Here is a 27,876-nt window from a genome sequence, read left to right on the forward strand (position 1 = left end):
GCACTGCAAAGTCAATAAAAACAGGCCACTTTTACTTTGTATTTTCCTTTATTAAACATAAAATAAAACATATTTTAAACAATAATGGGCACACTTCACATACATACAAGGAAGGTCCATTCAGAACAGTACTTTCTTAAAAATCCAATGTAACTTTTTGACGTCAATGTTTTATAGATTATGTGGTCAACCTGATGAGGCTCGCTTCTGATGTGGTGTTTGAGGACCCAATGCCATTTCTGAGGAGTTTAAGTCGATGGCCATACCCAAGACCCTCAAAGAGGTTGTAGTAGCCCGCCATGTCTCCAGCTTCAGTCAAGGGGTGGTGTTGATGCTGTGCAGGGTGTAGGCTCTAGTGCTGGACATGGGTGGTGTTCCATGCACGGAGAGGGGACTGGAATCTTGTTCATTCTTCTTACAACATAAAAGTGAATATAAGAATGATTTACAACAACTTTTTGTTTTGTTTTATCAAATAATAGCTAAGGAGGCAACATCAATACATAGGAATGATATTGATCCTGGAAGCAACATGTGTTTCACTGTCACGTTTTCAAATAACATTGTGTGTGTATGTAATTATTTATAATAGATAGATAATAATAAAACAATACATTTCACGCAAAGTATGATGAACAGTGAAAAGGGTTGATACAGAAGCCAAGGCGACAGAGAGGCTGTACTAATGCAGTGATTATACTGACTGTTATGTATCCTTGTATTCCTTTGCAGCTAAATAAGAAATGATAAAATGTGCACTTCGTCAGTCAATGAACACATGGTTGTATCGTGATGTGGGGAAATGACAGATACAACGTTACATCAACAATCAAAGATACCTAACCTAAACACTTACCATGTGAAATATCCTGCTCCCATCCTGGTCAGGACGCTGTTTCGGGTCAAACCTGTTCGGCCTTAATTGATTCATTTATGATTTGGTTTCAGACTCCGGCTCAAAAGAGGTTTGTCTGTACGGAGCTCAGGACTGAGGGCCGTGAGGCGGCGGAAACACAGCGAAACATTTGAACAAACGCAACCGAGTGGGCCGGCTTTGGGAGGGGGCTGTAAGGGCCCCTCACACTGGTCAAAGCCTCCCTGTACTCGTACAGTACAGTAGCGTGTACTGGAGCACGGTACAGATGGCCTGGTGAGAGCCTAAGGAGCTCCAACCGAGTGTTTCTGACAACGGCTGAAGGCTGAAGTGAGAACAATAACAAACACATAAAAGACTGTAAGCCTATTCTAGTAGTACCCTAAATAAAGTTATTAGCAACAGAAATTGCATGTAATGACTTTAATGTTTCATAATGCTGCAGACTTCAGGGTTTAAACCAGAAACCTTTCGCTAATTCTACAACACCTCAACCAGTACTGCATCTCATAAACATTCCTGATTGCCAGTGGTGCTAAAGGGTGGAATTAGAGTCACTACACGGTTCATTGTATGTTTCTTCTTATTGTGCACCATCCCACTTCCGTTACACACACTGGCCGTCCCTGTCAGTTGACCTAAACAGTGACCGCGGTTCTTCTGACGTTCCTCGGTCTACCTCTTCAGTTCGGTTTAGGAACGATTATTAAACAAAAAGAATGGAAGAAATTCTTTCGATTGCAACCGTTTGTTAGACTGAAGTTTTCTTCCACAAAACGTCAGTCAGCTGATCTTTTAAAGGCTGCACGTAGAGCACGTAGAGAACGTAGAGCACGTAGAGCACGCAGAGCACGTAGAGCACGTAGAGCACGTAGAGCACGACCACAGCAGTGCATTAGCATTCCAGAGTCTGGAGTTTCAACGGGGAATCAAAACAATAAACGATGTTGCAAGAATAAAAACAATGACAGCAGCATACAGAGACTGGAGATGAGCTGGTTGGTCCGGTCCAGGGTGTAGCGGGGAGGGGTGGAGTTGGTCTGGTCCAGGGTGTAGCAGGGAGGGGTGGAGTTGGTCCAGGGTGTAGCAGGGAGGGGTGGAGTTGGTCTGGTCCAGGGTGTAGCGGGGAGGGGTGGAGTTGGTCCAGGGTGTAGCGGGGAGGGGTGGAGTTGGTCCAGGGTGTCCTGACCAGACGAAGGCGTTAGATAAGAGAACGTTAAAGAAAGGGACGTGTCGCTGCGGGGCTGAGGCGTGTCGGGGAGCGCTGGGGGGGGTTTCTGCACAGAACCACCACGGCCACAGCGCCGACCCAGAGACTAGGTGCATACGTTACCATGGCAGCCAGCCCAGGCAGCCCCTTTCATGTCTGTCAAGAACTTGGGGGGGAGGGGGGGGGGGGGCGGGGGGTAGAGAGAGGTGAAGAGCAAGAGAGAGAGACAGAGAAACAGAGAGAGAGAGAGAGAGAGAGAGAGAGAGAGAGAGAGAGAGGAGGAGGAGACGAGATAGAGGAGACACTGGAGAGCTTACCAACGCGTCTGCCGTTCACGTCTGCAGTTAAGAGCTCAGACGTGGCACGTGCGCATTAATGAGTGTGCGTGTGTGCGCACGCGTGTTCCGCTCTGCTGGCGTGCGGCGGGGAGCACGGCGCGGCTCAGGACGCCGTACGGCTCATCACAGAACATGAATCATTTAGTCGCCACAGCAAGAGCTGCAAATGTCACGTCTCCTCAGCACCGCTGCCTCCCGCGACGCTGGGTCAACAACAAACACAAAGCGTTAAACAAAAGCAGAAGGATCGGAGATCGTTCCGGCTCTGAGCGGTTTCCTGTGTTCACCGCGTTCATCAAAACGAGGGCTGCAGTGATGTGTTCCTTTGACTTGGGGGGGGGGGGGGGGGGGGGGGAGCAGTGCATCGAGCGCCTTTGAGGGTAAATTGTGGTGATTTGAGAGTTTCTACAGTCGGAGCAGGAATTTGTTTCTGGGTTTCATTGCCGGTCCTGAGTTCCTCTGAGGGCTGATGGGAGGAATGAGAAGCTCTGGACCAGGGGAGACATCTTTTGTGTCCTAATAGGCAATCATAGAAAAGCAATAGGACGTCTAAATATATCCATGTGAGGGTTCAAATTTGACATCAAAACTGGCTACGTTCTCCGTGTTTGCGTTGCCTAGGGTTTTCTTTCACGTCATAAAACAAAATGCCAGTCTTTAAGCAACCTCTGTACACAATACAACAGTAAAAAGTGAATATTACACCTTCAGAATCTTTATTACAAGATATTAGGCCACTGTACAAAACAGTGTGAATTGTACAGTACAACGCTGAATTAAGACTGTTTCTTGAGGTTTGTCATTCAAAGCTGTATAGGAGGTGTTCCAAGAACACACAAGTAAGAGATTTTTTCTTCAGAAGTTCTGCCATGCATGCATGATTTCATATTTGCCATGCATGAGTTGGTATTTCAGTGTTTTAAGAAAAAGAGTCCTACAAAATGGCGACCAAACTAACAACTAAATAGTGATGTTAGAAGCACGGAAAAAAATAAGAGATCCATGTTGTCCTGTAAAGTATATCCCTTCATGAGATTTGGCACACGTTAATGCACAATGCAATATAAATAGTTTATCAATAAATACGGTGTGTGTACAGTCAAGGTACAGTATCAACCAATCCAGGGGAAGTCCTGGGAGCTTACAAACGCTAGGGAGGTACACGGTATATAAATGACTCTTAGCTGCAAAGCATGGTAACAAAAACGTAACAGAAACCAAATACACCCAGGCAACATCGAGAATAACAAAAGAAAGTCATAAAAAAACGTAAACCTGCACTTTCATTCCATCATAACTCGTCTCAACATACAAAAAAACAGTCCCTCGGGCCTCCCTGGAAAAAAGAGATATCTTCCAAAGGTTCAATAAATAGAGTCTTCTATACAGACAGAGAACAACTAAATGTTATAGCGCTTCTTCACTTTTTGTGCAAGAAAATATGGGCTACCCTTTCCATATTTACAGACTCTCAGCTAACTCGCTTTGCTCCCGACTGAAGAGCGTCTGGATGATTGATCATAGAGGAAGTGACCGTGTGCTTTCCGTTTGTTTGTGTGTGTGTGTGTGTGTGTGTGTGTGTCTGTGTAGGTGTGTGTGTGTGTGTGTGTTGGTTTTTACATGACATTTACAGATTCATCCTGTCCCTGATTTCTGCGTTTTTCGACAGCGTCGCTTTGGCCCAAAGAACCCCTCACTCTATCATCTGCTGCCAATGAATGGATGAACCCCTCACTCTATCATCTGCTGCCAATGAATGGATGAACCCCTCACTCTATTGTCTGCTGCCAATGAATGGATGAACCCCTCACTGTATCGTCTGCTGCCAATGAATGGATGAACCCCTCACTCTATCATCTGCTGCCAATGAATGGATGAACCCCTCACTCTATCATCTGCTGCCAATGAATGGATGAACCCCTCACTCTATCATCTGCTGCCAATGAATGGATGAACCCCTCACTCTATCATCTGCTGCCAATGAATGGATGAACCCCTCACTCTATCATCTGCTGCCAATGAATGGATGAACCCCTCACTCTATCGTCTGCTGCCAATGAATGGATGAACGGCGTAAACACCCTCGGATCAAAAGTGACATGTGTGTGTGTTAGTGTGTGTGTATGTGTTAGTGTGTGTGTATGTGTGTGTGTGTGTGTGTGTGTGTGTGTGTGTGTGTGTACAGGGAGGAAGAGGAAGTCGACCCGAGCAGAGGGCGGGGAAAAGGGGAGAGGAAGGAAGAAAGGTGAGCGGGGGGGGGGGGGGGGGGGGGGGTGTACCCGCGGGCCCCGTGTCCGGCACACGTCTCCGGGTCTGGACGGGTCTGGACGGGTCTGGACGGCGGGGGGGGGGGGGGAGTGCTGCTTGCTGCCACATGAGAGAAAGTGCTTATCTACAGAGTTATCTACAGAGTCTTTGGATTAAAACTGGCTCACATCGCCATTTCTCTTTTTTATAAAACGTTTCAAGAGTGTCCGTTGGGATAGATGGAGGGGGGGGGGGGAGGGGGCGGGGGCGGGGGGGTTGCAGGAGGGTGGGGCGGGGGGGGGCAGGGTTGCAGGAGGGTAGGGCGGCGGGGGGGGGGGGGGGTCAGGGTGCCGTTTCTTAAGCCTCGGCGGGGGTCTTCTCTGTTCCGTTTTTCTGGGCCTCTCCGTCATCGTTTTCGTCAACTGTGGATGACAGCAGGAGGAAGAGTTCATCAGCCACTGTCCTCCCCCCCCCCCCCCCCCCACACACACACACACACATACCACACACACACATGCACCCACACACACACACACACCCACAAACACGTCCACACGCGCACAACTTGACACAACACAACACAACACTGCATATGAGCAGAAGAATGAACATGCACATGTGCACATGCACACAGAGCGATGCAGTCAGCCTCCGCTTGCGCTCGTGTGTGTGTGTGTGTGTGTGTGTGTGTCTGTGTGTGTGTGTGTGTGTGTGTACATTCCGTTGTTGCGCATCATGTGAACGTACATGATGTATCTAACATCTACGACGCACTGCCCACCGCGGTGCCCTCGCGGTTCATCTCCTTCTCCTCCTTTGTAATTTAGGCACGTTTCTGTGAGGAGCCGCGAGCTTGTTGGGGGGGGGGGGGGTGAACGGGTGCAGTGCAAGTAATACTGAGGAGAAAGCACGTCTGTGGGCTTGACACGAATTATACAAAAAAAAAACGAAATCTTGGAACACGTCAATCTCAATCATAGCCTCCATTCATTCGGGACATGCCATTGGTCAGGACTCCCGCTGGGCAGCATGCAGTGGGCATTGGACAGCCCGCACGCGCGCACTGCGCATTGAACTTATGTTGCAATGCGATTACAACAAAAAGCCATTCTACACAAAGGGCTGGACGGCATAGCAATACATGTGTGTCCGTGTCTCCACATAACGCGCTGTCTACCGCAGCGGGGTGAAGGCATGCCGGGCCTCGGATCGATAGGTCCTCTACTATGGCCCCTCGGACGGTTATGTCGTGCGCAATGAAAACATCACCATTGAAAATATGAACATCTCCATCCAATAGTTACCCCGTTTGCTCCTGCCTATCTGTCCGAGTTTCGGAGGGCGTTTATTCTGTGGCCCGTTGAAGAAGTTGTTGGTGTCTTGGAGACGACAGGTGAAGGAAAGGTGTCCCTCTTCGCCTTCGTTTCCATAATGACTCATTTTCTCCTCGTTGAAAGGCAGCACTTCCGACATTTCCAAAAGGCGTCTGGGTATCACCGAAGCGCAAAAGGAAAACGAAACGAGCTCGATGATCAAAATGTGTGGTGATCGGCGATGACAAAAACCAAGGAAAACACGACACGACACGAGCCGAGGCGACGGAGCCCTGTGTGTTTACCTCGAAGGCGGCACGTGTCCCCGTCGGTCGGTGCGCCACCCCAACACAATAAACCAACGAATAAAAAATGTCCTCAGTCTCACCGATCGGAAAGCCTCGGCAACATTATTCAACAATGTCCCGTCGGTTTGTGTGCGTATCGCGATTGAAATGTGGACGCACGGCGGAAGACGAAAGAAAAAAAATGTGCAGTGGAGCGCCTTCAGATGTGGAGCGGCTGGACCCGTCCACGAAATATCGGAGGAAGAAATGCAAATTGAGCAGCGATGCAAAACACGGATCCCAGGGAGACCTGGCCAGGGAGCACGTCACGGACCAACTGGGGGGGGGGGGGGGTTGGGGTGGTGGTGGGGGGGGGGTTTCTGAGGCGGCCTGGCGTGGCTTCCAGTACGGAGCCGCAATGTACTAACGATCCATTCGCCAGGATCTGTGTGTCATCAAGCGAAAGGATTTTTCTCCCCCCCCCCGTTTTTATTCTCCAGTGAGATCATGACGGATTCGTCCTTCGTTAGACGTTGTGGTGACGCCGCGTGCAGATGACGCTCCGTGACAACTCGTCCATGGTGCGTTCACACCCAGAGACCTGACTAAAGGACGGCGGTTCAGACCCAGAGACCTGACTAAAGGACGGCGGTGCGTTCACACCCAGAGACCTGACTAAAGGACGGCGGTTCAGACCCAGAGACCTGACTAAAGGACGGCGGTTCAGACCCAGAGACCTGACTAAAGGACGGCGGTTCAGACCCAGAGACCTGACTAAAGGACGGCGGTGCGTTCACACCCAGAGACCTGACTAAAGGACGGCGGTTCAGACCCAGAGACCTGACTAAAGGACGGCGGTTCAGACCCAGAGACCTGACTAAAGGACGGCGGTTCAGACCCAGAGACCTGACTAAAGGACGGCGGTGCGTTCAGACCCAGAGACCTGACTAAAGGACGGCGGTGCGTTCACACCCAGAGACCTGACTAAAGGACGGCGGTGCGTTCACACCCAGAGACCTGACTAAAGGACGGCGGTGCGTTCACACCCAGAGACCTGACTAAAGGACGGCGGTGCGTTCACAGGCTGCTGTGACCTACAACATGAACCCCATCCCTGATGATTAGCATACGATTTACCTCATGATTAACATATTCTGTGTATAACACACACACACACACACGCACACACGCACACACACACACGCACCCGCACCCACACCCACACCCACACCCACACGCACACGCACACGCACACACACACGCACACACACACACAGACTCGCGCTCACACACACACACACACACACACACACACACACACAGACTCGTGCTCACACACACACACACACTGTACCTGTGTATGACAGTCCACTTGCAAACCAACCTGCAGTCTTTCTGTGTGATTATTTGGTATGGGAGAGGGACATCTTATTGATTCAAAGAGAGAGCTTCAATTACCAGCCAAAGTTTGTGTTTTTTTTGTAAGACCTCTCTAGGCTATTCCCCACACAAATAAGTGACATGTCAACATTTTGTTGGGTGGACCAAATACCAAATAAAGGGTAAGTGTGAGCTGTGTTCTGTAACACCAAGACCCACCTGGTTTAAACCACTAAAGACACTCTAGTGTGTGTGTGTGTGTGTGTGTCTGATGTTTGTACAAATTAGTTGACACTGAAATCTTAAATCCAGAAAATAAATGCGGCAGCAAAGGGATGAGGTGGCGTCATGTTATCCCAGTGCCGGCTCCGTCAGATATCGTTTCCATCGCTCTGCCATCACATCTCAGCGACCGCCGCGCAGAGACTCTGGTGCTGCCAAGTATCAGCGGCAGGATGAGAGGTGAGGAAAGCAGATACGCCTGAATCCAGCCAGCCCAGTGCCTCTCTGGAAAAGAACAACTGAAATCATTGACATTAGTAAATACTAATAAATACTAATATGACTCCCACATGTCAAATGACTGGATGGTGTGGCACCTCCTCCAGAGCCCTGAGACCGTCCTGCAGACCAGCGTCCCGTCCAGTGGAGATCTGCTCCTCCAGGTCTCTGTTTAGCGACCCTCCTCAGACCAGTTGATGACCAGTATCTACTTCAGTTACTCCCATATATGGAAAAACAATACAGTGTTCTTCTCAACTTCTCCCTTTCCACATTTTTCTATACAACATGTGCTCCCTTTGTGCTCTGAAGACTAACAGAGAACATCCTATGGCTCTTATAGCTCTTCATGATCACACTTTATCGAACATCAACTTATTGCCTATCCAAAGAGTCAAACAGAGTATTCTTCTGACTAACTATTTACAGCAAAAGAGAAACAGCTATACTCCACCGCTCACTCTTCAATCAAATTGTATTTATATTGCCCCTTAATCATGGTTACACTCAAAGTGCTTTACAGGCCATAGTGTATAGACTGTAATGGTGATTACGGGCTATACTAATAAAATTGAATTGAATTGAATTGAGTGTATGACACACCCTAAGCCTAGCACCCTAAAGGACAAACTTAATAATCAAGAAAGAAACCTTGAGAAGGAAAGCAGAGGGTGGCCAGGCATCCTGTCCTGATCACAGCAACACACTAAAACAGAGACAGCAATTCAACTCACAGGTAAGATCTGGAAGTCCCCCCTATTGGGAGCACATGTCCATGGCAGTTATTTATGCAGAGCTGTCGGTGCAGAGCCCTGTTGTATCCTGGGTGCTCTCTCACTGACTGGAAGTATGTCGATTTCGGTCTCAACTTTGTTTCCGTTTGTAGAAAGAAACAACCATAGTTTGGCTTAATCCAAGAAAAACAAAGTGAGCCAGGTAAATGAACGCACTGAATGGTCTTTGGTCCAAAATGCATTTTTATTTATAGGAGGATATTGATAAAAATGGAATACCACTGTGAATATAGCAACAGTGACTCATATGTAAAGGACAGCTGCTAAATATTTGTTGAATACAAAAGTGATGACTTTATGGATATAAAATGTCTTTGAGTTGTTGGCATTTAGGGTAAAACATGAGATGAGGTTCCCTCTATTGAAAAGGTTCAAAGCCACAGGCTCTGAAGGGGGGGGGGGGTGATGCTGTTTTATAACAGTGCATTAAAAACCTGTCTCGACAGAACTCTCCCACTCTCGGTGGAATCGGAGTACTTCACCCAGTACTCAGTCTAGTACTTCACCTAGTACTCAGTCTAGTACTTCACCCAGTACTAGTTCCTGTCCAGAGCCTCTCTGGTGCAGCGCAGGTAGGAGCCGTAGATGACGCGGTCGATCCAGCGGCGGAACGCCGACACGGCCGTGTACACTCCGGGGAACTTGGGGTCCCCGCAGCCGTGGCCCCAGGACACCAGGCCGTACACACGGCCCTCGCAGACCAGCGGCCCGCCGGAGTCTCCCTGGAGGAGACACAAGACTTCTTATTGGATCACCGCCACAAGAGGGAGACCAGCGCTGGTCCACGCTGGTCCACGCTGGGATTCAGGTCGCAAAAAACGAATCTAGAGTCCAAGCTCATTGGTGAAATAGTTTTTCACTGCTTTTCACTTCCTTGCTCTCCTGCTCTGCTCTGTTGACTCCAGACTGGTGGTGACGCTCTGCATCGCCCACCAAGGACAACTCATGGAAATACATGAACTGAATGAACTGAATGAACTGAACACATGAACTGTTTCATTTGTGTGTTTTCAGGGCAATCGAACCTGAGCTTCTGAAAAAAGCAAATCAAAGCAGAGGAAGAAGTGTGGGAAAAAAACATTGTACACACACACACACACACACACACACACACACACACACACGTCAAATCAACCTTCCAACACATTTCTTTGAAATCCTGTCTCTACAATCACTGTAGTTCTAGGTTTTCAACTCTGAGATTCATGATTAAATGTTCGACCTTGATCACCACTTCTATTAAGCAAAACATAACAGCACTATTCTAATTAATAAAGTGAGGGAAACATGGAAACATGGAAATCAATTCAATTCATTAATAATTAAAAAGTGAAATGCCATTGTTCACCAAACCATGAAACTTGGACTCTGGGCCGTACCAGGGCTCTGGGCTGTACCAGCGCTCTGGGCCGTACCAGGGCTCTGGGCCGTACCAGCGCTCTGGGCCGTACCAGGGCTCTGGTACCAGGGCTCTGGGCCGTACCAGGGCTCTGGTACCAGCGCTCTGGGCCGTACCAGGGCTCTGGTACCAGGGCTCTGGTACCAGCGCTCTGTGCCGTACCAGGGCTCTGGTACCAGCGCTCTGGGCCGTACCAGCGCTCTGGGCCGTACCAGGGTTCTGGTACCAGGGCTCTGGTACCAGCGCTCTGGTACCAGCGCTCTGGGCCGTACCAGCGCTCTGGTACCAGCGCTCTGGTACCAGCGCTCTGGGCTGTACCAGCACTCTGGTACCAGCGCTCTGGGCCGTACCAGCGCTCTGGGCTCTGGTACCAGCGCTCTGGGCCGTACCAGCGCTCTGATACCAGCGCTCTGGGCCGTACCATGGACTCTGGGCCGTACCAGGACTCTGGGCCGTACCATGGACTCTGGGCCGTACCTTGCAGGCGTCCTTCCCCCCGCTCCGGAAGCCGGCGCAGATCATGCTGGCCGTGATGTTCCCGCTGAAGGACAGGCTGCCGTTGCACCTGGCCGTGGACACAATGGGCACCTTGACCGTCCTCAGGGTGGAGGGCGCCTGGCCCCCCCCCAGGCGGGTGTGGCCCCACCCTGACACCTGACACAGCCGGCCCTCGGGGACCCCGGTGCCCTGCCTGGGGAGGGCAGCGAGGGACACGTAGCGGTTCAGCACCACGGGGGCCCGCAGCTACAGGGGGCACAACGGGAGCACACATGAGCTGTGGGCTGAATGAAGCAGAAATTGAATTTTCTTTTCTTGAATTAAAGTGAATAATAAGAAGGTGTCATTGGGGGGGGGGGGGGGCTGAATTGTCTGAACAATTGTTGGTTAATTTAAAGGTCAACTAAGAAAACATTTTCTCGAAACTTCTTGGTTTGGTTGAAGTCAATTGCTTTTCATTTCTTCAATTATTTCAAACATTTGTACATAGAATGAGTAAATCAAAGTCACAGACAGTGAAGGCTCTGAGCACCTTGATGAGCATGACGTCTGCGTTGTTGGTGCTCTTGTTGTACAGCGGGTGTGTGAGGAGAAGCCGTGGTTTGGAATACTGCTCGGTGCCTTCAAAGGTCCGTAGGGTGTAGTCCCCCGCTACCACCATCATGTGCTCTGCCCTGGGGAGCCGCAACAGTCCAGATGCAGACGACGACTGAATTGTTGTGTGTTGTCGTGCTTTAAGCGTGTGCGTGATAATATGATAATAATGTAGGAGGCTTTTGGCTTAAATCAATCAAAATATGTAACTATAAAATAACCCAAAAATGGTATCACTGATATTAACCTGCTCAACAAAGCTGTATATTATTCACTTATGTGAGTTTCAAAATACACATAAATATAAACCCATCGAGACATAACCATTGATGATCAAATTGATTCATTCATTCATAAAACCTGTTAAAAAAATTAAATAAAGGAGCGGTGCAGAGGGCATGCTGGGAACAACATGAACAACAACAACAACAACAACATGAACAACAACACCAACAACAACAACATGAACAACAACAACAACAACAACATGAACAACATGAACAACAACAACAACAACATGAACAACATGAACAACAACAACAACAACAACATGAACAACAACAACAACAACAACAACATGAACAACAACAACAACATGAACAACATGAACAACAACAACAACATGAACAACATGAACAACAACAACAACATGAACAACAACAACAACATGAACAACAACAACAACAACATGAACAACAACACCAACAACAACAACATGAACAACAACAACAACATGAACAACATGAACAACATGAACAACAACAACAACAACAACATGAACAACAACAACAACAACATGAACAACATGAACAACATGAACAACAACAACATGAACAACAACAACAACAACATGAACAACATGAACAACAACATGAACAACATGAACAACATGAACAACAACAACAACAACAACAACATGAACAACATGAACAACATGAACAACAACAACAACAACAACAACAACATGAACAACAACAACAACAACAACAACCCCCCCCCCGTCAGCCGCCCCTGACAGAAGCCTCTCACCCGATGTTGCAGTGCGCCGCTGTCAGCACCCAGTAGCGGTGGACCAGAGCCCCGCCGCAGAAGTGCAGCCCCTGGGAGCTCTGCAGGGACACCAGGTACTGGACGGAGTGGGGGGCCGGGGTGAAGCCCCCCACGATGCGGCCCTGAGCCCACGGCCGGCCTGAGGGGGGGGAGGAGGGAGGTGGAGGGAGCGGAGGAGAAGGAGGAGAAGGAAGAGGGAGGTGGAGGGAGCGGAGGAGAAGGAGGAGAAGGAGGAGAAGGAGGAGAAGGAAGAGGAAGGAAGAGGCATCATAACCATCAAGGCTTTTCCTTTAAAGCCTTTGTGTCTTTAATTGAATCCTTCTAATCTACATTATCTGTCCAATAGCCTGTCCAATAGAGTTTATTAGACAGCACAAAAAAACAGTGCTGTTATATATATATAACAGCACTATATATATATATATATATATATATATATACATACATATATACATATATATATGTATATATAGTATATCAGCTATTGGTCGAGAAACATGCAGGAATAATAAAGACGCCATTAGGGCAATTAAGCCGGACCCGTTTATCAGTACTTGGAGTGACGGGGAAGTCCCTATGAGGGACAGGAAATCCAATATGAGCTGACCTTCTAGTGTCTCACGCTGCGCTGAAACATTATAGAGGCTTAGCCTGCTTGCGTTACGCAACATGCTAACATACAGTACACTGGCCCCGGGCCAGACGCCACACAGGGACCAGGCTGGCTGTTTGCTGGGAATATTCACACACATTTCCTGTGTTTCGTTTTTTGTTACACTCCCAAATAGATGGGATTTCTTTGACGTCTGGTCCTACCAAGAAAAGACAAACAGCACATCTGTCAGCTATATATATATACTGTATATATATAGATATACGTATATACTGTATATATATAGATATATATACTCACAGTCACCGGCCTGGAGACCCAGCAGCACCCAACACACACGCAGCACTAGTCCTCTGATAGAAGCCATGGAGGAAGGTTCCAGCGGAGAGAGGCTCTGTCCTGCACTAGACCCACAGCTCAACTGGTCCTGGTACCACCACCCTCCACCGAGCACCCCCCCCCCCCCCCCCCCCGGTGGAAGAGGTCTCATCGACTCTCATCTCCTCCATCCTCAGGTTTCCACTGGGGGGAAAAATGGGGAAATGTTCCATTTGATCGTGTTTGGACAGTAGGACAGCGAGAGAGAGAGGGGGGGGGGGGGGGGGCGAGGGAGGAACAAAGTTCACTTTCATGGACCGTCCTGCTTCCCCTTGCGAGCAACTGCCGACTTGTCGAAAGGCCTTGCGTTGTTGCCATGGCAACCCTGGGTGCTGAGCGGGCGCCCGTCTATACTGTATCAGCATCCTCAGCTATGTCATCGCTGAAGCTTATCCCTGGTGAAATGTTTCAACAGGGCTGCCCACTGTGTGAGTGTGTGTGTGTGTGTGTGTGTCTGGCAGGGTGTGTCAGTGTGTGTGATTGCTTGCATGTGTTTGTGTGGTCGTTGAATGTCACCATCACCACGCCATCTTCGTCGCGTCGATCTCCAACAGCCTCATTGTCAGCACCACACTCTTCATCACCTTTGTTTGCTTCGTCATGAGCGTCACCCTCACCATCTTCATCATCTTCATCCATCCTCACCACCATCCGCAGCATCACTGCCGTCGTCTTCAACATCACTACCATCATCATCGACATCTTCATGACCGTAATCTTCATCACCACCATGCAACTTCATCACCATACATCTACATCATCATCGTTATCATCATCAACCTTCTGATGAGTCACTCGCCGCTCCCAAAGGGACCAGGATCACAGGGGCCGCCCTCTGGCCCACATTTATCCCGCTCTGAATCATTAATGTTTTCCTGGGTGCGTGAGAGAGATGTCAGGTGCTCCCTGGTGGGCCACTGCCCCGCTGCTCCAGGAGGTACCCAGGTCACGCTCCACCGTATCCTCATCAGGGAAATGCTCACAAACGGCTCGCTTCTGGTCGGTTGATGCAATGCTTTATCATAAGAATGAACTATGAACTATGACCTATGAACTATGAACTATGACCTATGAACTATGAACTATGACCTATGAACTATGACCTATGAACTATGAACTATTAACTATGAACTATGACCTATGAACTATGAACTATTAACTATGAACTATGAACTATGACCTATGAACTATTAACTATGAACTATGAACTATGAACTATGACCTATGAACTATGACCTATGAACTATGAACTATGAACTATTAACTATGAACTATGAACTATGAACTATGACCTATGAACTATGAACTATGAACTATTAACTATGAACTAGCCCCAACAATATTGTTGTAAGACCAGGAAGTAGTTTTCTTTTTCGTAGTTCCTTGTGAAAAGTAATGAATCAGAAGACGTGTTGAGTCAAAGATTCAAATAAACATCCCCATACATTCACATGCACAAAACTTTTCATTGTACTGCAATGTTTTGTTTTTTGTTTTTGAATGTGCTTCCTGCAAACACACACACACACACACATGCACACACACACACACACACACACACACACACAAAAACACAGACAAGCACACTGAAATACAGATCCTTTTGTCAGATCACCCGAGGGCAGAAGAGCCACACTATCCATTATCCCCTGCAGGGCTGGGTTAGCACCTTGGGGACCTGTGGTCGGACCGTAGGGGTGGTACTCGGTTCAGCGGCCTCCACCCCTGTGTACACAAACAATCATGGGAACACCAAACGAAAAAGAGTGCTGTTGTTAGAGAGATATTGATCAGATTAAAAATTTAACCTGTGTTTCCATTGCCAAGAGGTAGACAGTGGATCAGAGAAGCACAATCTGGTTCAGAGGTTGTTTTAATACACAAAAAACTTTTTCCATCCAAGAAAAAAAGAAAGAGTTTCTTCCCTGTCTCAGGCTCTGCCTCCCTGTCCATCTATCTACGTCCATGCTTGATATTCACAACAAGCAAAGTACTTTTTGAAGTGTCAGTTGATTCTTCACGTTAAGTCTGTATCTTGGAATACACAAGTAAACAGCAAGACCAAGTACACAAACATAGCCAAGTGCACTACGTATAATGCAATCAATCGATACATTACATTCGTTAAAATTATGAATGATGTAAATCTTCATATTGGAACGTCTAACAGAACGGTGCCATGGCGGCAAATGGGAAATGGTTGATCAAAAGCAGACAAGTCTGACAAGCTATTGTCTGTCCTCCCATGGCATCACAGAGCACAAAACACCGTCTGGCATATTCTATTATCACTCTGGGATTCACCTCCCTGAAGATTGACTTTCTTACCATTAATGGACAATAGACGTGATACATCAGCACAATAACCTGAGAAGGAAAGGCCTCATAAAGGAAAAGACAGTCGCTTTTGTAGTGTACTAGGTCAGTCTCTCTCTGATGTTTGTGTGTGTGTGTGTGTGTGTGTGTGTGTGTGTGTGTGTGTGTGTGTGTGTGTGTGTGTGTGTGTGTGGCGTGGTGGTTGTTGCGTGCGCATCCGTGTAGACGTGTCACCTGTGTGTGTGCGTGTGTGTCTGTGTGTCATGTGCGCCCGTGTGTGTGTGTGTGTGTGTGTGTGTGTGTGTGTGTGTGTGTGTGTGTGTCTATTTGTCTGAGTGAAACTAAAGCATAAGGGAGCCAGCATCAGCTTTAACTGACACTGAGCTGTGTGGGGTGGACAAAAGGAGGATGGGAGGAGAGGGGGGGACAATGACAGCCAGCATATTGTTACAGTATAAAACAGTCCCAAGGTTCTCAGGTAGTCCATCTCCATTGTGTCGGGGAGGCGTGAGGGTAGAGGCTGTACTGCAGCTGGATGAGGGACTGGACCGGCCTGACGTCTCAGGGTTTAAACTGCGCTGTAACGGTGAGCTCCAGCAGCTGGCATCATGCTCATTTACCTTTACTTTTTTTAAAACTTTTTTTACTCTCATCTATTGTCTTTGTCGTACTCTGATAAGATACCATCTCGGATTGTGTTGTTTGCTGGTGGGGTCATGGAGTTTAGTTGCGTATAGATTTGATTTGTCAGGCCAAAACACAGAACCTACTTACTTGGTGGCCCCAAATATGAATGCCTCTGTAAATTAAGTTACTTTCATATAACGGATTGATTAACAGATATTCAGCTGGTTTTATAATACTGACTGGTAAGTTATTGACCTAATTGTGTGGTGTGTATGCCTATAATACTGGCCACTGTTTCTTTCTCTCACTGCTGCTAGGCAAAATGACTGCAGCGCATTCCTGCCATTTCTTACTCTTTGTGATCCTGCTGATCAGAACAGGTAAATTGTTCCTGAATTGTTCCGTTCTTTGTCTTTGAAGTGATCTTTGTTGAAATGTCTGTGAGTCTATATCAATCAAATCAAATCGAATAGAGGTGCAGATATTTCTTACAGATATTGATTGGTTTAGCGACCCTCTGTTCTAAGGAGATAAAGTTATCGGAGGCGTGGAAGGGGAGGATGGAAATAGAATTATTGGAGGCGTGGAAGTGCAGAATTACACCATACCGTATCAAGCCTCGCTCCAGTACAAAAACAGCCACTTCTGCGGGGCCACCCTGATCAATAGATTGTGGCTGGTGTGTGCCGCCCACTGCTGGAGACCGTGAGTTACTGCACTTCCATACAAAAGCCATTCAGACTGCAGCCAATATGGACAATAGAGATTTCATATTGGTATAGATAAAAGGCATGCATCCAACTGTATTTTTAAGTCAGAATAAGTGTCAAACCGCAAAATAAAAGTTGTTTAGTGGGGGGATTCAATTCATTTCTGCTTTGCCCTTGTTAGTTTGATGGCATGACATAATAATCGATTTCTTGTTGCATAGTTAGGCTTTCACATCAATTATTTAGCAAACATTTCAAAATTAGGTTGAAGACCCACCTATTTGCCCAGGCCTCTGGCCACTCCTCCTCACCACTTATTACAGTTTGTTTGCTGCACTAGTTTCTCTTCATCACTTTGAGAGCTTCTTCAGATGATTAGAAAGTGCCTCTGAGTGTCCCTGCCCTCACCCGCCGTGTTGCTCCTCCAGGGCTCACTTATTCACCGTGGTCCTTAGTGAACACGACCTGTATGAGGACGAAGGTGTGGAGCAAAGGTTCAATGTTTCCAAAGTCATCGTCTACTACATGTACAACTACAGGACCTTCAACAATGACATTATGCTGGTTAAGGTATGTCTCAAAATGACTGCCCCCACACACACACACACATAACCCCCCCCCCCCGACACACACACACACACACACACACACACACACACACACACACACACACACACACACACACACACACACACACACACACACACACACACACACACACACACACACACACACACACACACACACACACACACACACACACACACACACACACACACACACACACACACACACACACACACACACACACACACACACACACACACACACACACACACACACACACACACACACACACACACACACACACACACACGAGAAGAGAGACCCGCAGTGAATTCAACCCGGTCCACTTCGGGTAGGTGCGTGCGCATCAGCTGCCTCTCACTCACTCAACACACGCAGCGCTCACAAACCGTCATCGTCGCGACCAAGTCGGTGTGTGGAGGGGGAGTACATGAGCGGCCCCTCCCCAAGTGGTACAGCCCAGGTGGCCTTGAACTGCGATTGGTCAGAAAGACGTAACAGCTATGACATTGAACTCAGGCTCCAAGAGGGTTGTAGTCTCTTCGCTCGGTTCTCCGTCTCAACAGTAGGGCTATAACCGAGCGAAAAGACTACAACCAAACATAAACAGCCCCCTTTCCTTTTCCGGCCAACGAGCAATGAGTGGGATGTACAACATGCGATAAATGTGCAATAAAACACGTCAGAAACTGTATTTTGTTACGATACTTGATTTGGAACATCAACGCACACCACTTATCACTCAGTGAGTTGCACATTTCTGAAAACGAACGTTTAGGGTTGTTTAAGGACAGGTTTGTGCATGCCCATGGCCAGCCATTCTGAAGCAGGCAGGGCGATTGTAAATGAGCCAAATACCGAGACAGGACCCATAGTCAACAGGTCGGTGTCAACCGCTCTATTTCATCCTAGACAACCCAGAAAGGGGCTCAATGTGCTAAACACCGGACCTGTCCTTTAACCTAAACATGAACCTACTCAGTAGGCCTGCCCCGACCTGAGTCACACATGACGATCGGTCTTTCCTTTCCCGGATATTTTCAATTGCTAGCGACGCTCCTGTTAGTGACAACAGTCAGCTGAACATTATAGGGTCCCGTCCTTCCACTCCCTGTTTTCTCAGTTAAACACAGAAATCAACTACGTTTGTCCCAGTGTTTGTTAGATGTGAAATGAAGCAAAAAAAGACGCTCTCTTTCTCTGGTAACGCAGTCGTTCACGACGCCTTTCTTGTTCGTTGTTTCTTCTATTTTCTTCTCTTCGATCGATGCTTCGGATTTTGTGGATGCAACGGAATATATGATGCATAATTTTAGCAACATTTAAGATGATCGCGATGAGTTCTGCCCGTTCTGCCTCCATGCTGTCTGTGGTCAAATCCAAACAAACTACAGTGACAGCGGCCACACTTCGAACTTAGACCCTTCATCATATCCCGCCCCTTGCAAGCCCACCCCGTGGATTCTACTGATGTCTGAACGACATCGATGTCCGCATATAAAGCATCAAGTGTGTGTGAATCAGTCTCAGGGTCGAATCTCCTGATATACAAATGCGGCAAAAATGTGTGAAAATGGCTTATAAGTATAAAATGAGTATAAGTAGCCTATAAGCTTGCTTCATAACGTAAGGACAAAATTATTATGCTTGCTTCATTACGTAATAGCCAGGTGAACCAAAATGTTATACGTTGTAACATTATAGGCAAAATGTTATTATATTATGCACTCAGAAATGTGTTACATTATCGACTGAGGTTTCCACATTATAGCTATGGGTTTAATTAGGACTAGAGGTTGAGCCAGGCGCGATTCTAGGTTTCTTAAACATCCGGGGCTCAGTAGGGGGTATCGAGCGATCGCGGGCGGACGAGATTGTCGAGGGGGGGGGGGGGGGGGGGGACTGGAGACTAGCTCTCCAGTTCTTTGTCAAACCGACTCGGCTTTGCTCTTACTTGTTCGCGAGTAAAAATAAAGTATTTTGTCATTCTTGCTCCGGTCTCCTCGAACTCTCTTATTGAAGTTATAGTGTTAAATGCGGTTTATCTACCACACGCGCAGAAACTCTAGTAACCATAATTTAAGATCTGTAGATCATCACAACCATGAAATATTAAAATGATGAACAGCATCTAATAACTATCTACGGCTTAGTAAAATAGTAGCCAGTACGTATCACCATATTTTCAGGCACAAGTGACTATTTTAAAAAGCTTAAAGGGGTAGTTCAGGATTTTGGACATCGGGTCTCATCTCCAAGTGAGCCAGTGTGTTATTTTTCACTGGAGACCGTTTTCAACACGTCTCATTCAGTCCTTCTAGTTGCAGAAATCGCTGGTGCTAGGCTAGCGCAAGTCGAGGGGAACTGCTAGCCTGCCAATAAAAACAGTTTTACCCACTCCACAGTACACCTGAGGCAAACCAATTATAATGCCAGACTATCGATGTAAATGTCTGTGTTGATAGAATAATATTAGAAATAAAACTATCCTTGTATCATAATGATCACATTACATTTTGGGGGACTACTTTCTCAGCAGCGGCGGAATTTCACTTTGCTCCGGTGTAGTAACCGATTCACTACAGCAGAAGGTAAACAGAGAAGCACAGAGAAGAAACACTCGTAGCCTGCTTCCAACTACAGGGATTATAAACTAAATGCAATGCGACGCAAGGGTAAGTTTATTTCTAACACTATTCTATCAACACAGACATTTACATCGATAGTCGGGCATTATAATTGGTTTGCCTCGGGAGTGGGTAAAACTGTTTTTATTGGCAGGCTAGCAGTTCCCCTCGACTTGCGCTAGCCTAGCACCAGCGATTTCTGCAACTAGAAGGACTGAATGAGACATGTTGAAAACGGTCTCAGTGATAAATAACACACTGGCTCACTTGGAGATGAGACCCGATGTCCAGAACCCTGAACCAGCCCTTTAACTGTGAACTAACTGTAGCGTCCGTCCGGCGCGCGCAGCTCGACCGACCGGCTGAACTGAACTCCAGGGTCCAGCCTGTCTCCATGCCGACCGCGAGCACGCCGGAGCTCAGCCGTAGCGCCAGCTGCTCGGTCAGTGGCTGGGGGCTGACCAGCGTGTACAACCAGTTCCTGTCTCCCGTGCTGAGGATCGTGGACGTGGACTTCATCCCCAATTGCAAGTACTACTACTGGTTCAGGATCACCGACAACATGATCTGCGCGGGCTCGCGCTTTGGCGGCAAAGACTCGTGTCAGGTGAGTTTGGTAGCGTGTGAGGATTGGATTTGTTATCCAATCTAAAATACCCAGACTGATCTAAACATGCGCGTTAACCATGATTTCTTCTCTCTTTTAGGGCGATTCTGGAGGTCCGCTTATCTGTGACAACAAATTTGAGGGCATTGTGTCCTGGGGCATCGGCTGTGCACACGCTTATTATCCTGGTGTCTACACCAAGGTCAGAAACTACCTCGACTGGATCAAATGGATCATTCAGTACGATGCCATTACTCAACAATAGAAACCACTTGAGGAGGGACACAGTTTCAATGTCTCTTCACGTGACCCCACCCAGATGTGCCTATATAAAAAGTACAGCATTGAAAATAAGTATTTTCTTCATACAAATGAATGGGTATATTGACATAATTTCTATACGAAATAGGCATGCATACATTTTCAGTCCCCAAGCAGAATCATCGAGACATTAAAAGAAGGTTGGAAAATAGCACGTTCTGTTGATTTGTTCAAACTTTCAGTTCAGAGAGTTTCAACATCAGTGCAACACTCGCCCACACACGTACAAACCTTAATAGGTTTGAAGAAACTTTACACATTGTTGAAACATACTATATTTTTGGAAAGCTGTAGGATTTAAAAACGCAGGATAAACGTCACATAAGGTGATGGACAGCAAGAAGAAAATATCCTAGACATCCATTTTCACAGAGCTCAATCGATAGCCATATACTGTATATACGCGTGGCAACTGTACATTACACACACTGATGTCAATTAATTGATTCTATGCTTTATTGAGATCACATGACATTGAAGCTAACATCAGTACCTCATTGGACCTCATCTTTGTAGCGCTAACACCAGTCCTGAATCAGTTCTTCTTCTACACACAGAGTGGTCAACACAGTTAGATGGGTCTGAGGTAAGTCAGACCCAATAGGAGAAAGGTTTAGTGTGTCCCACTACATAGTATGTTGTGCTTCATCCGGTCGCGTTTTGCAGTCGCCTTTCTGTCCCACAATCCCCTGAGCAGCAGACGGTCACATCGGCTGAGCTCGCCAACGATGATTGGTGGCCCTACAGGTGATTAGTGAAGCCACCTGTAGTATCCCAGTAGGCCCATCTGTAAGCATACTGTCTGCAACAGTACGCACTTTGGAAGGGTAGCTGCAGTAAGTACTACAAGTAAAAAGAAAAAGTATGGATATGGACCACAGCCCACAGACTCTGGGCCATTCTGCCCTGCAGGCCAAGACAGAGCCAACGGTTACCAAATGAAAACCCAGGTAACCCATGGCTTATTTGCCTTTGAGCCCATTACCAACATAAACTTACTTACTTTAATATTTACCTGTGTTCGAGAGATGCCTCAGGCACCACCTCAGGAGGACAAGCTTGTTTACCTCGTGTCCCTGAAGAAACCATGTGTTGAATATTCACCTCTCTGAGTCAAATCTAGTCAGATCTATATTCACCTCTCTGAGTCACATCTAGTCAGATCTATACTTACCTCTCTGAGTCAGATCTTGTTTTGTGTTGATCTGACTCTGAGTCAGATCAACACAAAACAATATATTGGTTAAAAATGCTCATAAGATGACAATGAGTCCAATGAGTGGCCACATGCTAAAACAAATAGTTATCTTGACTTGAGCATGAAGGTCATGCCACTTTAGATCATTACAGTGATTCATCCATGCTTATGTCCCTGTATTATTTCAAACGCTTGAAACCAATTTTCATTGAAGCCATATAAACACCATTGCTCAGGGATTGGGATAAGTGTGATGAAACTTTGGAAAAGACTGTAAGTAGCCATGTTTCAAGAAGAAATAAATGTGTTCAACGTGCGATGGTGACCCCAAAATAATTGCCGCCATTTCCCTCAAAGGAAACATTTACTTACAAACTAGACATCATGTTTTTTACTGAACCAAGATTATGAAAAAAAAAACACACATTCCTCTCCAGAAATGTTATCAAAACACATTTTAATGCAGAAACTTTCTTAAAATGTGGCATTTACCACTGAGAATAAGTTGTTGTTGCCAACAACGTGATTACCATTGTTGACTCGACGGGTGATGGGCCGGCCTTCCACCAATAGGGGCCGGCTAAACCAGACCTCCCACCCATGCAATTGTATTCCAAAAGGTTGGATGGAGGCCAGGGCAGAGCAGAGCAGCACCACCACACACTCACAGGCAGCCAGCAGCATGTCAGCCCAGCTACAAGGGGAGGTGGGCGGGGGGGGAGCTCAGCCCGGGCAGGAGCCCCGTGGTTCCAGTGAGACACCCCGAGAGGTGGTGGACCGGTTGATCCGCAGCTCCCTGGAGGCCAAGACCTACGCCTACTGTCCCTACAGCAAGTTCCGGGTCGGGGCGGCGCTGCTGACCCATGACGACAAGGTGTTCACTGGTAGGATGGCCTCTTCTGCGGCAAACTTTCATTTTTCATTTTGTTGTGATTCAGATGACGCTTTGTTCCAAAGTAAGGGACTTGCATACACAATCCATACAGGAACAACCATACAAGAAGTAACACTGCAATACCAACTTTCTAAATGAACTAAAAGCAAAGCAACAACCTGAATCTATAGCAACACAGATCAAGGATTTAAACGTTTAGACTGGTTCAATTGGGTTCGACAAATTTAAAAAACAAAAGAATGCAGCAAAAGGAACGCAAATTCAGTCTGGCCTCTATGATAGATAGATACCCTAGAAAGATAGCCTTTATTGTCATTGCATCTTATAAAACAACGCAATTGGAGAGCTACTCCAGTAAGGTGCCTCATTAATCATAAAAAAAACTAATTCCACCCTTCATTCATTGCAAACATTCAAACACACACACACACACACCATATCATCCAACATAAAACGCTCAGTCTCACTTAAAGGGATAATAATAAATAATGTAAAGTGCTGAGTGTCAGTGCAAACTGCATTATTAAAAAAGTTCAGCCTAGGCTGATGACCTAGGCTGAACTAGACAATGACTAATTCAAGAAGGGGAAAAAGGGACTATATTGTCCCGCTTGTTATTGCTCAAAGTCCACATTGACATGGGGTTTAAACCAGTTGATGATTAAACACAGTGAGTGTGGTGCAAAGGGCTGTCAGACCGACAGATTCAGAACCCAATGAATGAGTGAACTGACCTCACCTGAGAATAAATAAACCCAACGCTAACCAATGCACATGTGACAATATAAACTTGATGAAACACAAACAGGTAGATATCTTGAGAACCCAATGTACAATTTTGACACCCTTGACATGAGATGAGATGAGATTCAACTTTATCATTTAGCAGAGTACCGGTACAGAGCCAATGAAATGCAGTTGACGTCCCACCAGAAGTGCAAAAGAAGCATTAAATACCAAAGTGCAGGTTGAGTACAGTATTCTGTTCTGTAGACGATAGAGTTATATTCAACAGTGTATCAATACAGGTTTTCCTGCAGCCCCCGCTGCCCCCCCCCACTTTGTCCTTGGTTGGTTTCACGCGTTTGATGACTAGAGATGATTATTCCGTCCTTGTGGACCCTCCTTGCGTCCACCGCCTGGGCCCAGGTTTTGGGAGGCGCAGGTTCCCAAAAACCTTGCATCGAGGCGTCGCAGCCGCAAGGGCTGTGATTGGTCCGCTCACTAAAACCCGACGCAGAACCATAAAGGTTCACGACTGCGTGGAAGCATCTGCGGGGTCCTTGTGTCGCGTGTGTCCCGTGGTAAATGTAATTACTAACTGTACATTAAAAAGTATTTCTGCTCAATCTAAACGGTTTAACAGCTGCTCCCTCCTCCTGACTGTATGTTTGTATACAGTGAGCATGGGCTTGATCCGCGCAGGCTTGATGCGCTCCACTTTTTTTGGTGGAGAACCAGCGCCACACAGTGGCCTTGAATATGTACTACAGCGTTTCTACAGCTCGATGCCTTTTCCATCTTTACAGATGTATTCCTGAAACGCATCAAAGGAAAACAGATCACCCGTGTGGACAGGGAGAGGTGGTAAAACTGACCAGGGTGGGGGAGGGGTGTGACTTTGTAGGCACCAGACACATTTGTGGAGACGTTACAAGGTTTTACTGCCTCTTGTCGATCATGAGACATTTTCCCCAGAGACAACAAAAGCGCCATCTGGATGTTGAGTCTGAAGCTAGTTAATGGCAAGGGAAAGTTCTTTCATTAGCACTTTGCTGTTGGCATCGGGTGGTATATAGCTGCTTTCACACATACACGTACATGTACATAGACAGCAATAGCAACAATGCAGCTGAACTCACGTGGACGGTAGAAGGGCCTGCATTTGACGATTAAATATTCTAGTTCAGCAGTACCTTACTTTTGCAATTATTTTTGCAGATACGATGTTTAATGAAAGTAGCCTACTGAGTAAGAACAACATCAACGGGCCCATATACCCGTTGTTTGGGCCGATCAGACAAATCCAATTCAAATGTAGAATGACATGAAATAATGGTACATTTATTTGGTAAAGAATACTTTGTGGTGACTCTTCCCTGATGGTCCATCCCCAGGATGCAACGTGGAGAACGCCTGTTACCCGCTATGTGAGTGCGCTGAGAAGAACGCCATCGCCACGGCCGTGTCTAAGGGGTACAGGAGCTTCAGGGCCATTGCAATCGCAAGGTAATGCCCCACCTGAAGCGATTATCGATCCATCGATTAGATGGATTAGATTAGATTTGACACGAAAGAAATTGACGATTATTGCCAAACATTTTGATCATCAGTGTATCCTATGCCTATTTTCCAAAATGTATAATTATTGCATAGCATGAAAGCATGTGGTATCTGCATATGACGGGCTGTTCATTTATTCATCAAGCTTCCAGCCTATAAAGGATCAAATGATTAATCCCGAAACTAACTATCCCTATAATAGACGCTTGAGTGTCCCTCATTTCACAAAACACGCCTCCCCCAATGTGTGTAATTCTTCCAAGTGTTTGCCTATAGGTTTTTTCGGGCTGCTAAAATATTTGCAACCATAACTTTAACTTTTGTGCCTATTTCCACATAAATTGATTCAACCCAATCAAGAAATCTTTGAGAAAGTTAAGGTATAGGATGTAGACCATTTGATTTGAACAGCCTCTCATTCCCATTTCTCTTCTTGCAGTGACTTAGACGACCAGTTCATCTCTCCGTGTGGGGCCTGCAGGCAGGTCATGCGGGAGGTAATCCACCGCGTGGATGATATTACACTGAAGTTGAGCCAAAACCTGACAAATTCACAACGTCAATCTCTTCTCCTTTATGTTCCCCTTCAGTTTGGCCCAAGTTGGGAAGTGTACCTATCCAAACCCGACGGCTCTCATGTGAAGCTGGACGTGAGCAGACTGCTGCCCATGTCCTTTGGGCCAGAGGACCTCACCATGAGGAACAGCTTCAACATGCAACACAACGAGAACTGAGCCCGCGGGCCACAGGGGTGGACATTCAGCTACCTCAACAACCTAGGACTCTTTTTGGATATACGGAATAGATATATACATCTAGAATTTTATTAGAAACACTAAATTCCCTAAGGATCTTAGAGTTTTTGACTTAGACAAAAATCCTTTAGCACATATCATCTATGGACCAATGTCTTCAATCTGACACAAAGCGAAGTCTGTACAATAAAGATTAAAGCACCATTGGAGCCATTCATTTCTGAAAAGGGTGTGGTTATAAACGCATAAAGACCTAAATGCTTATATGCCAATATCAAGATGGACTCCTATGATCTTGCTCCAATACAAAAGTTGTTCAGAATACAATTCTGAACAAGATGAATTCCACATATTTTAAATTAGGGCGGGGCATCAAGATGGGCATGGCCTGTGACTAAAATAACCACAGTTACGAGAAGGTTGAATGGTTGATTCCAGCGGCACCAACATAGTGGCTGTTGGGGATCAAAGTTCCAACTGCTCCTGTACAACAACATGGCCGCCAGAGGCTCAATCGTCCAAATTTAACTTAACGCCAAAGGGCGGGGTTTACTTAACTTAATGAACCTCTCCAAATTGTATCCATATCAGGCTATAGGGAGCGTTATAGAAATTAACTGAAAATGCAACCTCTCCAAATTGTACCCAGATCAAGCGATAGGGGGAGCGATATCAATTAACTGAAAATGCAGACTTTGGACGGCCATATTTTCTGACCCCTTTCTTCTACAGTCATGAAATCCTGTAGACATTTGTCTCTCTCTCTAATGTCGAGCACATGTTCCAAGGAAACCAAGAACCTGTAACAAAATGGAGGCTGGACGTCCAGATTAGCCCAATGTTAGGTGACTAAAGGCGGGGTTAACTTGAGTCAATCATCACCAAACTTGGTGTACTTAAAGAAGCATAGGTCAAGGTTAACCAGGCTAAAGTTCATCAAAATAGGATGATAGGGGGCGCTAAAGTGATCAATTGAAAACTTTAAAGACTCATAACTCATATTAAAGACTCAGCCGTACGGTGATGTACGTGAAGTACAGTCATGACATTTTGTTCGCCCATCACCACATCCAAGCTGAGGCTATTCCAGCGTTGTCAACAGTATGCAAACAAAAAAGCTCTTACTGGTCTTATTGGTCTATGTTAGTTAGTTAGTTAGTTTTTATTTGTCCACGATGTGGAAATTTGTCTTTGGTCTCATAAAAACAACAAGCAGAACAATAACAGCAACAACAAGCAGGACAACAACAGCAACAACAACAACACTTACACACAGACATCTTCATGGCAAAAAGCAGGACAGCAGTGGCAGTTACATTACAACACATCGCATCAACGCATCAACGGGGCATGGTGTTCAGTGCCCCAATTGCATTAGGAATAAAATAATTTTTAAAAATATTACGATTTGCCCTTGGTACTTTATAACGTCTACCAGAGGGAAGAAGTTCAAACTCCCTATTGAGTGGATGA

The 27,876-nt window shown here is 46.5% G+C and overlaps 4 protein-coding genes across 4 annotated transcripts; 2 read left to right on the forward strand and 2 right to left on the reverse strand.

The window, feature by feature from the left end:
- Positions 1-5,026: 5,026 nt before the first annotated feature.
- Positions 5,027-6,142, reverse strand: camk2n1a (calcium/calmodulin dependent protein kinase II inhibitor 1a; the record flags this gene model as incomplete). Its single annotated transcript, XM_084464625.1, has 2 exons — positions 5,027-5,091; positions 5,974-6,142. The coding sequence occupies 2 exons, from the start codon at positions 6,140-6,142 to the stop codon at positions 5,027-5,029; spliced, it is 234 nt and encodes a 77-aa protein (XP_084320751.1).
- A 3,338-nt stretch (positions 6,143-9,480) lies between these two features.
- LOC311338244 (trypsin) lies at positions 9,481-14,178 on the reverse strand (the record flags this gene model as incomplete). The annotated part of the gene is made up of 5 exons (XM_084463476.1): positions 9,481-9,666; positions 10,821-11,087; positions 11,374-11,515; positions 12,465-12,624; positions 14,094-14,178. 5 exons carry the CDS (start codon positions 14,176-14,178, stop codon positions 9,481-9,483), a joined length of 840 nt encoding a protein of 279 aa, XP_084319602.1.
- Positions 14,179-20,295: 6,117 nt separating this feature from the next.
- LOC311339246 (anionic trypsin-2-like) lies at positions 20,296-21,378 on the forward strand. Its single transcript, XM_084464622.1, has 3 exons — positions 20,296-20,392; positions 20,694-20,951; positions 21,052-21,378. Exons 1-3 carry the CDS (start codon positions 20,375-20,377, stop codon positions 21,214-21,216), a joined length of 441 nt encoding a protein of 146 aa, XP_084320748.1. The 5' UTR covers positions 20,296-20,374; the 3' UTR covers positions 21,217-21,378.
- A 1,735-nt stretch (positions 21,379-23,113) lies between these two features.
- On the forward strand, positions 23,114-26,609 carry cdab (cytidine deaminase b). The gene is made up of 4 exons (XM_084464621.1): positions 23,114-23,354; positions 25,483-25,594; positions 26,088-26,145; positions 26,239-26,609. Exons 1-4 carry the CDS (start codon positions 23,153-23,155, stop codon positions 26,380-26,382), a joined length of 516 nt encoding a protein of 171 aa, XP_084320747.1. The 5' UTR covers positions 23,114-23,152; the 3' UTR covers positions 26,383-26,609.
- Positions 26,610-27,876: the final 1,267 nt, after the last annotated feature.

The sequence above is a fragment of the Micromesistius poutassou genome, assembly GCF_964030765.1.
Source record: "Micromesistius poutassou genome assembly, chromosome: 2".
In the NCBI taxonomy this organism is placed as follows: Eukaryota; Metazoa; Chordata; class Actinopteri; order Gadiformes; family Gadidae; genus Micromesistius; species Micromesistius poutassou.